This window comes from Nicotiana tomentosiformis, chromosome 8 (assembly GCF_000390325.3).
Source record: "Nicotiana tomentosiformis chromosome 8, ASM39032v3, whole genome shotgun sequence".
Lineage (NCBI taxonomy): Eukaryota > Viridiplantae > Streptophyta > Magnoliopsida > Solanales > Solanaceae > Nicotiana > Nicotiana tomentosiformis.
Genome location: NC_090819.1, coordinates 101356375 through 101371101, shown reverse-complemented (window position 1 = coordinate 101371101; position 14727 = coordinate 101356375). Strand labels below are relative to the sequence as shown.

At 37.9% G+C, this 14727-nt stretch overlaps 2 protein-coding genes across 3 annotated transcripts; both read right to left on the bottom strand.

The window, feature by feature from the left end:
- Positions 1-604: 604 nt before the first annotated feature.
- Positions 605-1200, bottom strand: LOC138896921 (uncharacterized). Its single transcript, XM_070182571.1, has one exon. The coding sequence runs from the start codon at positions 1089-1091 to the stop codon at positions 732-734; it is 360 nt and encodes a 119-aa protein (XP_070038672.1). The 5' UTR covers positions 1092-1200; the 3' UTR covers positions 605-731.
- A 1466-nt stretch (positions 1201-2666) lies between these two features.
- LOC104111608 (mechanosensitive ion channel protein 10-like) lies at positions 2667-14421 on the bottom strand. Of its 2 annotated transcripts, XM_070182570.1 has the most exons (7): positions 14245-14421; positions 12332-13576; positions 12071-12191; positions 11125-11418; positions 11002-11045; positions 10843-10887; positions 2667-3139 (listed from the first exon to the last, which is right to left on the bottom strand). In XM_070182570.1, the coding sequence occupies exons 1-7, from the start codon at positions 14268-14270 to the stop codon at positions 2878-2880; spliced, it is 2037 nt and encodes a 678-aa protein (XP_070038671.1). In that variant the 5' UTR covers positions 14271-14421; the 3' UTR covers positions 2667-2877. The 2 variants fall into 2 exon arrangements, with proteins under 2 accessions (XP_070038671.1, XP_070038670.1); XM_070182569.1 differs by having other exon boundaries at positions 10843-11045; positions 14245-14419.
- Between the last annotated feature and the right edge of the window lie 306 nt (positions 14422-14727).

Below are 14727 nucleotides of genomic sequence, written 5' to 3'. Positions count from 1 at the left end.
AAGAACAAGTATCGGTATATAAAATTGCACGTTTGGACCTCATACACGTGCACTAAACTCTAAGGAAACTTATTTACATTGTATCCACAAGTTCATTTTGGTTTCAAAGTAAGTTTCTGTGAGCAACCTAGGTTAGCCTTGATGGGGTTGTTTTGCGCCTCATGTTCCAACTTTCGGTCATGTACAGGCCATCTTTTCGGATGATAAATCACTCGTGAATACTCCATTTTACAAGACTAGAGTATGATTAGATCAAGTGATTCCAGATATGGCAAGTGACATTACTATCCAATTCCTCCTCACACCAACGCATCCATTATAAGGGTGTGGTGTTCAGAACGATTTAACTTATATATGCTGAAAGTATAAATAAAGTTTTTATGAGTGATGCTCAACAGCTTGTAATAGGTAATCTGACTTACTTTTATTTACTAATCTCACTTGTTATGAACGTTTATATATAATTATCCATTTATTTACACAGTAAACATATAAAATCTACTCAGAACAGAGAAAGATCACAAATAGGATATGAAGAATCACAAATAAGTCACCTCTGCACTTATTGTTGAACTAGCAATGTGAACACAATTTGAAGTCATCATTTCTTGAATTCAAAATGCTTTAAATCCATTGATAAAGAGTATTAGCACATACAGTAGTACAAACTAGAATGAGAGAGAGTTTACAAAGAAACTTAACAGATTTACCATTACATTGAAAGGCTTAAATTAACTTCTCTTAACAGGATCAAAGTTGGAAACACCAACAATAGCTCCAATAATGGCAGTAAGCACAACCCCACCTGACACTATGCTGAGCAAGAAGTTCTTCAAAGATGGTGAAAGTCCTTCAGCAGCCTGAGCTACATCTGGAACCACCATTGAAGCTGTCAAAGCAGCTGCTGTTAGCCCAGTAATTGCCTTCTCCTTCAATGAAGCTGATATTTCAAGCTTTGATTTTGAGACTTTGTTCACAAACACTGCCTTTGATGGATTCACTGGCAATGGCTTAAAGAAAGCATCTGAGGCTGGTGTAACCCTCTTTTGGCTTGCTTTGGTCATTGGCATAGCCATGCAAACTGAAGCCATTTTTTCCCCCTTTTTTCTGATCTTTCTTTCTTTAAGATTTCTCAGAGATAATAGAACAGAGGAGGAAAGAATGGTTTTTGCATAGGGTAAAGGAGAAATAAGAGGTGGAGAGTCGAGATTTTCTGCCTACGTGGCAATCTATATTTGTCCTACGTGGCAACTTCTAAGCCATCTTATAGGGGATAATGTTATCCAGCAAGATTTGATGAGTCTTATATGGAGGAATGAAAGAATATCATTCGTGAAGACGAGAGTACGACAATATGGTTCATTGGTATTGTATGAAGATTTTAAGGTATTCACATAAAAAGAAAACCAATTTAAATTTCAACCAAGATAACTGAAAAATTAACAGCTCATTAGTCACTGGTAAAGAAAAATGTAGGCATCATAAATAAAAAAAAATTAAGTGGCTTATAACTTACCATCTTTTTAGATGAGTATAACTTATAAAAATTATTATCCATAAAAAATACATGTTTGACATTATACAACAACAACAACAACCCAGTATAATCCCACTAGTGAGGTCTGGGGAGGGTAGTGTGTACGCAGACCTTACCCCTACTCTGAGGAAGTAGAGAAGCTATTTCCGATAAATTCTCGGCTCCCTCCCTCCAAGAACTCCCCGTCTTGCTCTTAGGGTGACTCAAACTTATACAATAATTTTGTAATTTAACTTAGCATGAGGTGCATAGATATAAGTTTATGATTGGAACTGAGACAACAATTCAAATTGGAAAGTAACCATAAACGTTGAACAAAAACTTTGAGACAGCAACGATGGTAAGGCAATAGGAAGAACTTGCTCAACAGATGCATTACAGACCGTGGCAAGTCACATGGTCATAAGGGTGGTCAACTGACCATCCTTCCTCGAAAAATTATACTGTGTACAGAGGTAAAATATTACGTTTTAAAGGTATATAACACACATTGAACATCCTTTATTGAGAATTTTTTTTTCATTTCTTTTAAATTTGAACACTCTTAGAAAAATTTCTAGCTCCGATTACAAAATACAAATTTTAGATATATACACCCAAGTCTCAGGTGAGACAACTAAATACACTTGATACTTATACACCCAAGTCTCACTTATAATTCTTATATTCTTACCCACGCAGTAGTGTTTTAATTGAATTTCAAAGATCTCACTTAGTGTTAAAGCGGATTTTGTGAAGTGCTCTCTAGCTATTAGAAATAATTGTCGATTGTCGAGAAAAAAAAGGAGATTAATTTTTTTTTTTGGAGAATGATTTGAACGGGGAGAAAAGAATTTGCAGTCCTCTGCCTTACCACTTAGCTATGTCATCGCCAAAATGTTACCAATACAAAATAAATGAACTGGCTTTTTTATTCACACAAGTTCACCGCAAGGGCTAAGTTTGCTTTTGGCGTTTTGTCATCCATCTCAAAAAGAGATTTTAAATATTAAAATCTCTTTCAATATTTAACCACATTAAAACATCACAAAGAATCATTTCTTGCAGAAATTGCCACAACTAACAAGCATAAATTCCTTTAAAGGCCCTTGTAAAATTGCATCAACAATGTTACTAAGAGCCTCCAAACAGAAACTGTACTCACTTCCACACAAAATGTTTGCAGATGAAACTTTTATGTTACAAATATTGTTTAATGTAGTACACACAACTTTCAGCAGTGCACAGTCGGGAGTAAAACTTCTTCTGAGTTCATTGGTCAAACAAATGTTTAAGAAAAACCTACTGTGGTGGAAATAACACATACTAAAATTACTGGTATTTGTGAACTGAAGATAAAGTCATCTAGTGTTCCCACTTATTGCTCTTTGATCGAGAAGATGAACCTCCCGGGGAAGATGATCATATTTTATATTAAGCTCGTCAAACATTTTCTTCATTTCAAGGATCATCTCAGTTTTTCGTCTGTTCTTTTCACCAAAGTTTTGAAAGTTCATAGTATGATTGAAATAGAGTGCCATTTTGATTTTGTTCATATTTTCAATCTCCTTCACCACCACGCTGTGATTAGGATGCCAATACTGGGGAGTTTTCTCTAAGTACCTGATAATTCAACAACAAGAAAGGTGAAAATCAAAAACTTGAGTGAAAAATGAATGATATTACAAGGTATAGGGCAAAACTTATACATAAGATATCCTTATCTACATCACGTAGTTGAGAGTTTGCGTTGTCTTTGAACAGGGTTAATCAGTTTTTCCATGAAAAGAATACTGGTCAACGACTCGTGTTCAAACTGTAATATGCTTTCTCAAAGTCTAAACTTTAAACTGATTGCTCTTGGAGAATAAAGCCTAAGCTCAAATTTCAAATTCATGGTATTTGTTGGAGAATAAAGCCTAAGCCAAATTTTAAATTCAAGGTGTTTCAGTAACCAGAAAGAATCCTACTCCGCATGTACAACGCATTAACATCTACCTTTTATCTCTCTCGACCAAGTTGCACGTGGACATTAAAAAGTAAAAACTATCAATAAAAGATATAACAAGATATAGATTATGCTCCAGAAATCACCCTTCCTGTCAGTCCAAACCACCACCAACGGGGAGTAAGGTCCTCATCTTGTCTCAGTTTCCCTATGTGCTTTAGTTTCATTCAGATCCTTTGCGTTGGGAATCTCAGAGAATATATAAGAGGCATATCATGGATTTGTTTCTTCAGAGTAAAATGCTTGCCTCAAAGAAAAGAAACGTGTCCATGTTAAACGTTCAGTATTGTTTCACTCATCCAACTACAACATATTAAGCATATCAGCATTACAGTTGACACCCTTACTGATGGGTCCATCTCATTCAAAAGCCAAAGCAATAGGCAAGTGCCTAAAGAAAATTTCTTTGGTTTGGTAGCCAATTTTGTTGAACTGTCAACATTGAAGAAAAAGTGTGTGCAAATTGTCAAATATAGTAGGCGTTAGAGAGTGAGGCTTCAGCTATAAAAGTAGAGCTTCAACTCTCATTTCCACACACCAACAAAGAAAGAAAGAAAGAGTGAGGTTTCACAGACAAAATATAAGAAAATAGTCTGTAAGAAAAATAGAGAGTGAGTGATATTGTAGTGAGGTGAGATTATCAAAAGAGAGTTATTTCTTTTGAGTGTAGTAGTGGTCTTTGGAGTATTTTACTCGGATCTAAAGTGTAGAATTCCTTACTATAATGATATTAGTTGCTTGTTTCGGGGTCGTGGTTTTTTCCCTTATTCAAAGAGATTTCCACGTAAAAAATCTTGGTGTCGTTGTCACTCTTTAATTCTTGTTAATTACCGTATCGCGGTGTTACGTGATTATTCCGCTTTTATTACTGTGAATATTATTTCTGTAGGAGGTTTATTCCCAACAACTGGTATCAGAGCACAAGTTCTGCTCGTTCACATAAATACTATTCACTGTCGGTAGTACTATACTCGGTGAAAAACAAAAATGCCCGGACTAAAGTACGAGGTAGCATGACAAAAAGCCTAGATGCACAAGGTACTAGATGTTGATGCCAAAAAGCCTGATACCATGAAAGCTAAGGATTGGGCTGACTTGGATGAAAGGGCTGCTAGTGCAATCAGGTTGCACTTATCAGATGATGTGGTAAATAACATCATTGATGAAGACACCGCATGTGGCATTTGGACAAGGTTGGAAAGCCTATACATGTCCAAAACGCTAACAAATAAATTGTACCTGAAGAAGCAGTTATACGCCCTACACATGAGCGAAGGTACGAATTTTTTGTCACATTTAAATGTATTTAACGAACTAATCACACAGCTCGCCAATCTCAGAGTGAAAATCGAGGAAGAAGATAAAGCCATCTTGTTGTTGAACTCGTTGCCATCTTCGTACGATAATCTAGCAACAACCATCCTGCACGGTAAGACTACCATTGAGTTAAAAGATGTCACATAGGCTCTTCTACTCAATGAGAAGATGAGAAAGAAGCCTGAAAATCAAGGACAAGCTCTCATCACAGAAGGTAGAGGCAGGAGTTATCAAAGGAGTTCGAGCAACTATGGTAGATCCGAAACTCGTGGGAAATCTAAGAACCGATCCAAATCAAGAGCTAGAAACTGCTACAATTGTGATCAACCAGGTCACTTCAAAAGAGATTGCCCAAATCCAAGGAAGGGCAAAGGTGAAACTAGTGGCCAGAAGAATGACGACAACACAACCGCCATGGTACAAAACAATGATAATGTTGTTCTCTTTATAAACGAGGAAGAGGATTCCATGCACTTATCAGGTCCAGAGTCGGAATGGGTGGTTGATACAGTAGCATCTTACCATGCCCGGTGTTAGAGAAAGCGGTCGCTTCCTCGCTTAAAGCGAGAAGCGATGCGAAGCAGTACCCGCTTCCCCCATGTGAAGCAACTCAGGTATTAAAAAGCGACCGCTACCCGCTAAAAAGTGAGAAGCGACCAAGCGAAGCGTAGCGATGGAAGCGGGCGCTTCTTTGTTTTAAACAGAAGCTAGGCTATTTAATTAAAAACAAAGGGTTTTCAGTTCAAGTCTTCAACAGAGGCGACTAAAAGGCGACTAGGGTTCTTCTTCTTCTTCAACTTCAAGTCTTCAACAGAGATTCAACAGCAATAGGTAGGTGAGGATTTTTCTTCTTCTTCTTCTTCTTCTTCTTTTTCTTTCATTGTTTCAACGTCCAAATAGCAGCGAAATGCTGGCGATTTTTTTTTACCTTCGGTTCTTTCTCAGAATTGATGTCGATCCTTCGGTTCTTCTTTCTCTGTCCAGTTTTTAACAGAACCATATTTTGCCTTTTTTACCTTCGGTTCTTTCTCAGAATTGATGCCAATACTGCCCTTCCTAGTTGATGAAAAAGAAGTTGAAGAAGATGACGAGCAATATAATAATGATAGTGGAATACAAGAATTTGATAATCTTGTAGAAGAATAAGATGCTCATTTTGTGCTTTAATTGATGCTACTCTTTAGTTTTTACATTGAAGTATTGATGAACATTTGCTTACAATTACATGTGTTGTCTATGCAGTATTTATTTTAATTTTTTTTTAAATTTCGCTTCACTTCAAAAAAGCGAGCGCTTCGCTTCTCGCTTTAAGCGAAATGGGGGTTGTCGCTTTTCCTCGCTTCACGCTCTTCACAACACTGACCATGCCACACCGGTAAGAGATCTTTTTTGCAGATATGTAACAGGTGATTTCGGCCTTGTGAGAATAGGTAACACAAGTTACTCAAAGATTGCGGGGATTGGTGACATTTGTATCAAGACAAATGCCAGATGCACATTGGTTCTGAAGGACGTGCGACATGTACCTGATTTGCAGATGAACTTGATCTCGGGAATTGCTTTAGACCGAGATGGATACGAGAACTATTTTGCAAATCAAAAGTGGAGACTCACCAAGGGATCATTGGTGATTGCAAAGGGAGCTGCTCGTGACACGTTGTACAGGACAAATGCAGAAATATGCCAAGATGAATTTAACGCGGCACAAGATGAGATTTCTGCAGATTTGTGGCACAAAAGAATGGGTTATATGAGCGAGAAGGAATTGCAGATTCTTGCCAAGAAATTACTCATTTCTTATGCCAAAGGTACAACGGTAAAACCTTGTGACTACTATTTATTTGGTAAGCAACATAGAGTCTCATTTCAGACATCGTCTGAAAGAAAATTAAATATGCTTGATTTGGTATATTCTGATGTTTGTAGTCCATTGGAAATTGAATCGATGGGCGGTAACAAATATTTTGTTACTTTTATTGATGATGCTTCACGAAAATTATGGGTTTATATTTTGAAAACCAAAGATCAGGTGTTTCAAGTTTTCCAGAAATTTCATGCTATGGTGGAAAGGGAGACAGGCCAAAAGCTAAAGCGTCTCCAAAGTGACAATGGAGGTGAGTACACTTCAAGGGAATTTGAAGAGTATTGTTCGAGTCATGGGATCAGACATGAAAACACAGTTCCTGGAACCCCACAACACAATGGCGTAGCCGAAAGGATGAACCGCACCATTGTGGAGAAGGTGAGAAGCATGCTCAGAATGGCTAAACTGCCTATGTCATTCTGGAGTGAAGCAGTTCAGACAACTTGTTACCTGATCAATAGGAGTCCATCAGTTCCGTTGGCGTTTGACATCCCAGAGAGAGTTTGGACCAACAAGGAAGTATCCTACTCGCATCTGAAGGTGTTCGGTTGCAGAGCTGTTGCACATGTACCAAAGGAGCGGAGAACAAAGCTAGATGATAAATCTGTTCCTTGCATATTCATCGGATATGGAGATGAAGAGTTCGGATACAGATTGTGGGATCCTGTAAAGAAGAAGGTCATCAGAAGCAGAGATATAGTCTTCCGAGAAAGTGAAGTTGGAACTGCTGACGATACGCCAGAGAAGGCCAAGAATGGTATAATTCCTAACCTTGTTACTATTCCTTCTACTTCTAACAATCTCATAAGAGAGAAAGTAGGACCGACAAGGTTGCCTAGCAGGGGGAGCAACCTGGTGAGGTTATTGAGCAGTGGGAGCAACTTGATGATGATGTCGAGCAAGTGGAGCACCCCACTCAGGGAAAAATAACCTAAACCTCTCAGGAGATCAGAAAGGCCAAGGGTAGAGTCATGCAGGTACCCTGCCACAAAGTATGTCCTCATCAGTGATGAGGGGGAGCCAGAAAGTCTTAAGGATGTGTTGCCCCTTCCAGAGAAGAACCAGTGGATGAAAGCCATGCAAGAAGAGATGGAATCTCTACAGAAAAATGACACTTACAAGCTGGTTGAACTTCCAAAGGGTAAAAGACCATTTAAATGTAAGTGAGTCCTTAAAATCAAGAAAGATGGAACATATACAAAGCTCGATTGGTGATTAAAGGCTTCGAACAGAAGAAAGGTATTGATTTTGACGAAATTTTCTCACCTGTTGTCAAAATGACTTCCATTCGAACAATCTTGAGCTTAGCAACTAGCCTAGATCTTGAAGTGGAGCAGTTGGACGTGAAAACTGCATTTCTTCACGGAGATTTGGAAGAGGAGATCTATATGGAGCAGCCAGAAGGATTTGAAGTAGCTGAAAGAAAACACATGATGTGCAAACTGAATAAGAGTCTTTATGGGTTAAAGCAGGCACCAAGGCAGTGGTACAAGAAGTTTGACTCATTCATGAAAAGTCAAACTTACACAAAGACATATTCTGATCCATGTGTATACTTCAAAAGATTTTCTGAAAATAACTTTATTATATTGTTGTTGTATGTGGATGACATGTTAATTGTAGGAAAAGACAAGGAGTTGATCGCAAAGTTGAAGGGATATTTGTCCAAGTCATTTGATATGAAGGACTTGGGCCCAGCACAACAAATTCTGGGTATGAAGATAGTTCGAGAGCGAACAAGCAGAAAGTTGTGGCTGTCTCAGGAGAAGTACATTGAACGTGTACTGGAACGCTTCAACATGAATAGTGCTAAGCCAGTCAGCACACCTCTTGCTAGTCATCTAAAGTTAAGCAAGAAGATGTGTCCTACAACAGTGGAGGAGAAAGGAAACATGGCTAGAGTTCCTTATTCTTCAGTAGTCGGAAGCTTAATGTATGCAACGGTATGCACCTGATATTGCTCATGCAGTTGGTGTTGTTAGCAGATTCCTTGAAAATCCTGGAAAGGAACATTGGGAAGCAGTCAAGTGGATACTCAGGTACCTGAGAGGTACCACGGGAGATTGTTTGTGCTTTGGAGGATCTCATCCAATCTTGAAGGGCTATACAGATACTGATATGGCAGGTGACATTGATAACAGAAATTCCACTACTGGATATTTGTTTATATTTTCAGGGGGAGCTATATCATGGCAGTCTAAATTGCAGAAGTGTGTTGCACTTTCAACAACTGAAGCAGAGTACATTGCCGCTACAGAAACTGGCAAGGATATGGTATGGCTCAAGCGGTTTCTTCAAGAGCTGGAATTGCATCAAAAGGAGTATGTCGTCTATTGTGACAGTCAAAGTGCAATAGACTTGAGCAAGAATGTACCATGCAAGAACAAAGCATATAGATGTGAGATATCATTGGATTCGTGAGCAGGTGGAGAATGAATCTTTACAGGTCAAAAAGATTCACACGAGTGAAAATCCTGCTGATATGTTGACCAAGGTGGTACCAAGAGACAAGTTCGAACTATGCAAAGAACTTATCGGCATGCACTCAAACTAGAAGACAGTGTTACCTCCTCTAGATGAACGAGACTGGAGGGAGAGATTGATGGAGTCCATCTCATTCAAAAGCCAAAGTAATAGGCAAGTACAACAACAACAACAACATCAACCCAGTATAATCCCATTAGTGGGGTCTGGGGAGGGTAGTATGTATGCAGACCTTACCCCTACCCAGGGGTAAAGAGGCTGTTTCCGATAGACCATCGGCTCCCTCCCTCCAAGAACATCTCACCTTGCTCTTGGGGTGACTCGGACTCAACACCTCTTGGTTGGAAGTAATAGGCATGAGCCTAAAAAAAATTCTTTGGTTTGGTAGCCAACTTTGTTGAATTTCTTTGATTTGGTAGCCAACTTTGTTGAATTGTCAACATTAAAGAAAAAGAAGGAAAAGTGTGCAAATTGTCAAATATAGTAGGCTTTAGAGAGTGAGGCTTCGGCTATAAAATGAGAACACACACCAACAAAGAGAGAAAGAAAGAGTGAGGTTTCACAGACAAGGTATAAGAAAATAGTCTGTGAGAAAAATAGAGAGTGAGCGATATTGTAGTGAGGTGAGAATATCAAAAGAGGATTATTTCTTTTGAGTGTTGTAGTGGTCTTTGGTGTACTTTATTCGGACCTACAAAGTATAAATTTTTTTGCTATAATGATATTAGTTACTCGTCTCGGGGCCATATTTTTTTCCCTTATTCAAAGGGTTTGCCACGTAAAAATCTTGGTGTCGTTGTCACTCTTTTATTCTTGTTAATTACCGTATCTCGGTGCTACGTAATTATTCCGATTTTATTACTGTAAATATTATTTCTGTAAGGGGTTTATTCCCAACACTTATACTACCAGGGATGGGCAGTGCACTCCTAAAATTGCCACAAAGAAAAGAAACATGTCCAAGTTATTATTCCAGTATTGTCTCTTCCAATTACGACTTGTGAATTGTATCAATATTCCATTAGACACCCCTATACTACAAGTGCATGTCATCAATTAGGGATGGGCAATAAACCGGGGCATGGAGAATATGATCTTGGCTTAGGTTGAAGGTCCTTACCCGGGAGCTATGGCGTATATGTTATGCATGACGTCCTTTTTCTGAAATTTCACTCAGTTTATGCATTATAATTTCTGCGCAAACTAGTGAATATTCACAATATATGTATAAAATCACTTCATACATTAAGTTAGACAATAGGAATTGAGATTCAATTATCTACTGAATCTTTTTAGTACTTCATGAATTTTGCCAAGGAATAGACCCATAGGGAGCACTTGGACATATGTACGATCCAACTGCACTAGGTTAGGCTCGGGGCTTGGAAAGGACCCTAGTTATCGTAATAAACCCCAGCTTTCAACATTTCGAGAAATGGAGGGTTTTAGAAGAATGTTCAACAGTAAATTTTCAGATTCTAGCTAGACTAGCTTTAACATTTGGATTCACTTAAGCCGTATCAAGATATCTTACAAAGTGCTGCAAAAGTCATATATATCTTTAATTATGAATGTTGTGCTTTTGTCGTAATAACTTCCAAAGGAAAATTTACTACAGATGCTGGAAAAAGATGAGAGGAATTTTCTACTTACTTCTTTGTTTTCTCTTTTAAAGCTCCTATCTTTTCCACAGGTGTCCTGTAATCAATGGAAAACTCAAAGGCATCACCCATCTCAGGACTTCTGTAGAAATTGCTGATTGGCTTGACGGCCAAAACTGAATTTGGGTAGAATATCTTTTCATTATCAAACCTCAAGAATACTGTGGTTAGGATATTCATTTCTTCAACAATCATCTGTCCGTTTGCAACATAAAAGTGAGAATCATTAAAGAAAAATGCAAAACAGCTAGAAGAAGCAATAAGCAGAAATTACCTGAACACCATCAATGACACATCGATCACCAACATCAAAAGGATGCATCACAAATACGAATATAATAGCTTCAAATATGGTCTTGCAAGTATTCCCAAAAATAAAAGCAGCTACCACGAGTTGTGACGACAGAAAGACAATCACTTTAGTAGTCGCTATTCCCACCAAAAGGAGCCATATGATGATTATTACGACAACCAGAATGCATGTCACGACCTTGTTCAACTGCTTCACAGCAGTTTTTGTATCTTTCAAAGAATGTGATAGAACTTTGCGTCCTTGATAAACCTTAACCTACAAGACATAGATATACCAAAAATGACAAATGACTGTCATGGGCGGATTCACCTTGCGACCTACGGATTTACGTGAACCCAATAGCTTTTGTTCAAACAGTGTAAATGTGTTAAAAAAATTCACTAAATATCTATAAATATTTGAATGTGAACCCAGTTACTATTGCAAATTTACTCGAAGTTGTTGCAGGAACCCATAAACACTAAATCATGGATCCGCCTCTAATGACTGATATGCCAAAAATGACAAATACTCAATCGAGACTGTCTCATGAAAATCAACCATGCACCTAGCAAAGTCACTAGGAAGGACTCAAACTTTTGCCATCTACAAATTGTATGTTCGACCATCTACACCAGCAGACAACATATGTCACTTTAGATGGCTGCTTTCCTGTTTCCTGAGGTGCTTGCAGGAAAGCAGTTATATATTCTAAAGCTCAACTGCATGATATGATTACGTAGACAGAAGAAGAGCTCTAGTGCTCCCCTAATCACCAGAAAAATGTCTAGAATTACTTTTATGTCGGCAATTAAATATCAGACAAAATGGATCTAGTGTAAATCATGCCTAAAGTTATTCCAATTTAAATTTTTTTACAACACTTTGTCAGGCATAATCCAGGAAAATGAGTATGTTGTGAGCATACCACCCATTCCGTGAATGATTTCCTATCAATCTGTCCAGTTTCTGCCACATCTATCATGGGGAACACAATATCAACCTCTTCTTTTATCAAGAATCTCCTAAGATCATACTCATCAATGCACCTACACAGACAAAAAAAAAAAAAGGAAAAAGTAGCATGAGGTTATGTGAATCAAGAGAGGTAAATGTTACAGGATATTTACTCGAAATGTGACAAATTAAAACATCAAAAGTAATGCTTCTAATGCCAGTGTTTTCTTACTTGGAACCAGGCGGTGCGACATTCCTGAAGATGTCATAGGCAGCAATTATTGCTTCCAATTCACTGGTGATCTCTTTATCTGCTTGCTCACATGCTGCATCATAGTCATTCTCACCGATCGAGCCAGAGATAGTGGAAAGTCCTGAGTTAGATATTACATCAATTAACATTTTCATGGTCCATGCAGAGACCTTTTCTCGCTTCATCTGATGAAGTTTATTGATATCAATCACTGCCTTTTCTTTCTTTTCCTCCCCATCTTTTCCCTTCTTTGCTCTGCGGAAACTAAATTGACTGGCACTGTTTGATCTCCCCAACATCTGAGCAGACTCCATAATTGGGAGTCCTGATAGACTCAGTAGAATATACTGATGAAAGATTGACCCTTGAATCCGGTCAAAGAATGTGTTTGCGTGGAAGGAGGCAGCCAAAATCTTTAGCAGCAAAGTCTTCAAGAGCCACAAGAATGCACCAATAAGCAAAGCTGTACTAGTCCAGGTAATAAAATCAGTAACCTTCTCAGCGGTACGTGACCGCTCCTCGTGTGAGAAGAGCAGAACCCATGTGAGAAGAACCAAGCTAAACCAAATGCAAACTCGAACACTTTTCTTTAAACCAAAGACAAAATACAACACCTTCTTCCTCAACAAAAAGTTCAATTCTATCAACAAGGCAACAAAATGTATAAACCACTTAGTAACCAGCATGCCACTAAAGGTCACCATAACAAGGACAATCCATTTCCAGATCCTCAAATCCAAAAGCTTCCAATTATAGAACTTGTTTACCAATAAACTAGCAAGTAAACATCCTAAAAGGCAAAGAAACAGCAGCCATTCAATCAGAACTTTTGCTTTAACTCTGTTATACTTCAACTTATTCCTTGAGCTCACTTTCTTATATATCTCCTCATCTTCATCCACTCCTCCAAAACCACCTGGTGATGCCATTAATGGTGTTCTTGGGGTTACTGATATAGACACCGTTCTTGTTGTCTCTTTAAATGTATTACTGGAACCCATTTTAGCAGTAGGAGAAGCATGGTTAGATACATTCCTATTGGGGGAACTTGCACTTTGCTCAGCAGCTTGTTCATTAAACATGTTAGCATCAATAGGTACAGATTGTTCGCCGAATCTTGATTTAGGTCTCGAATACGTACATCTTGCAAGGGATTTTCGCCGAGCGAGAGTTTCAGTGGTGGGGATTTTGGGTGGTTTGTTGGGGCTTAGGCTTGGACTATACCTGGCAATTTCAGGTGAGGAATTACTCACTGAAAACCAAAGAGCTCTTTGCTGTCAAGTTTATTGAAAGAGGCCACAAGGTTTTTTTTTTCTCACCTTAAATTTGACACCTTTACTTCAATATCTATTTTGATTTTTCATTAAAGTATTTGTTAATTTATGTTCTCAGTGATGATCAATTTTTTTTTTGGGGGGGGGGTTAGATTATTTTGAGGTTGCAGATAGATGAACACGTTCAAAGGGAAATAATGAATCACACAGATCATTAAAACATCCAAATATAGAGGTGCGTGTGCTGTGCTTCTTACTGTTAGAAAGAATCTTTCATTATATTTATTCTGATAGCTGCGTTGATGATATTTAGAACAACAAGGCAACAAATGTTTTAGCAAAGATACAAACTTTTTGGAATTACCCAATAGAATCAGTGAGTTTACTACAGTAAAATGAAAATCTGGTTTGTACCCAGAAAACACAAAATGATAAAAGAACCTCCAGACGCCAGTTGCTACAAAACAAGAAAAGGGAAGTGGGGGAACAGCTAAAAAGAAGCAGAGTCAAAGATTAGACAACCATTGTACAAGTTGAAGTGAATATAGTAATACAAGGGCATCCTAATTAGACAAAGGTTTTTGCATAAACTAAGGAGAAAGAAAAAATAGAACTTACAAGAAAAATAAGACTGAGAGAGACATATTTTCAAGAAAAGGGGCAGTGATATCGAGAGGAGGTGAAGATAGTGGAAGAAGAGGCACATATTTTAATGGAAAACAACTACTTGGGGAGGGGAGACATATACACCAGAAATATTTGAACTAAGCCACGTAACTTTTGGTTCTGGTTGAGTGGAATGAAAAAGGCAATTGCTCAGAGCCTTGGCTGAAAAAAGTAGTAGTATTTGGACAATAACAATTTGACAGCTAGAAAAGTTCTTTGAAACAAAAAAAAATGTTTATGAAACACTTGATTTTTACGTTTTTTTTAGCTTTTTTTTTTTTGTATTTGACAAAATCAAAAAATACTTAAAATAAATTAAAAACTCCTTAAAACAAGCCAAAAATAAAAAGTTGGGCAACCTCAACTTATTACTTTTTTGCTTAAAAGTTATTTATGCTGAAAAGTCACTTTATTTAAACCAATCCAAACGGACTC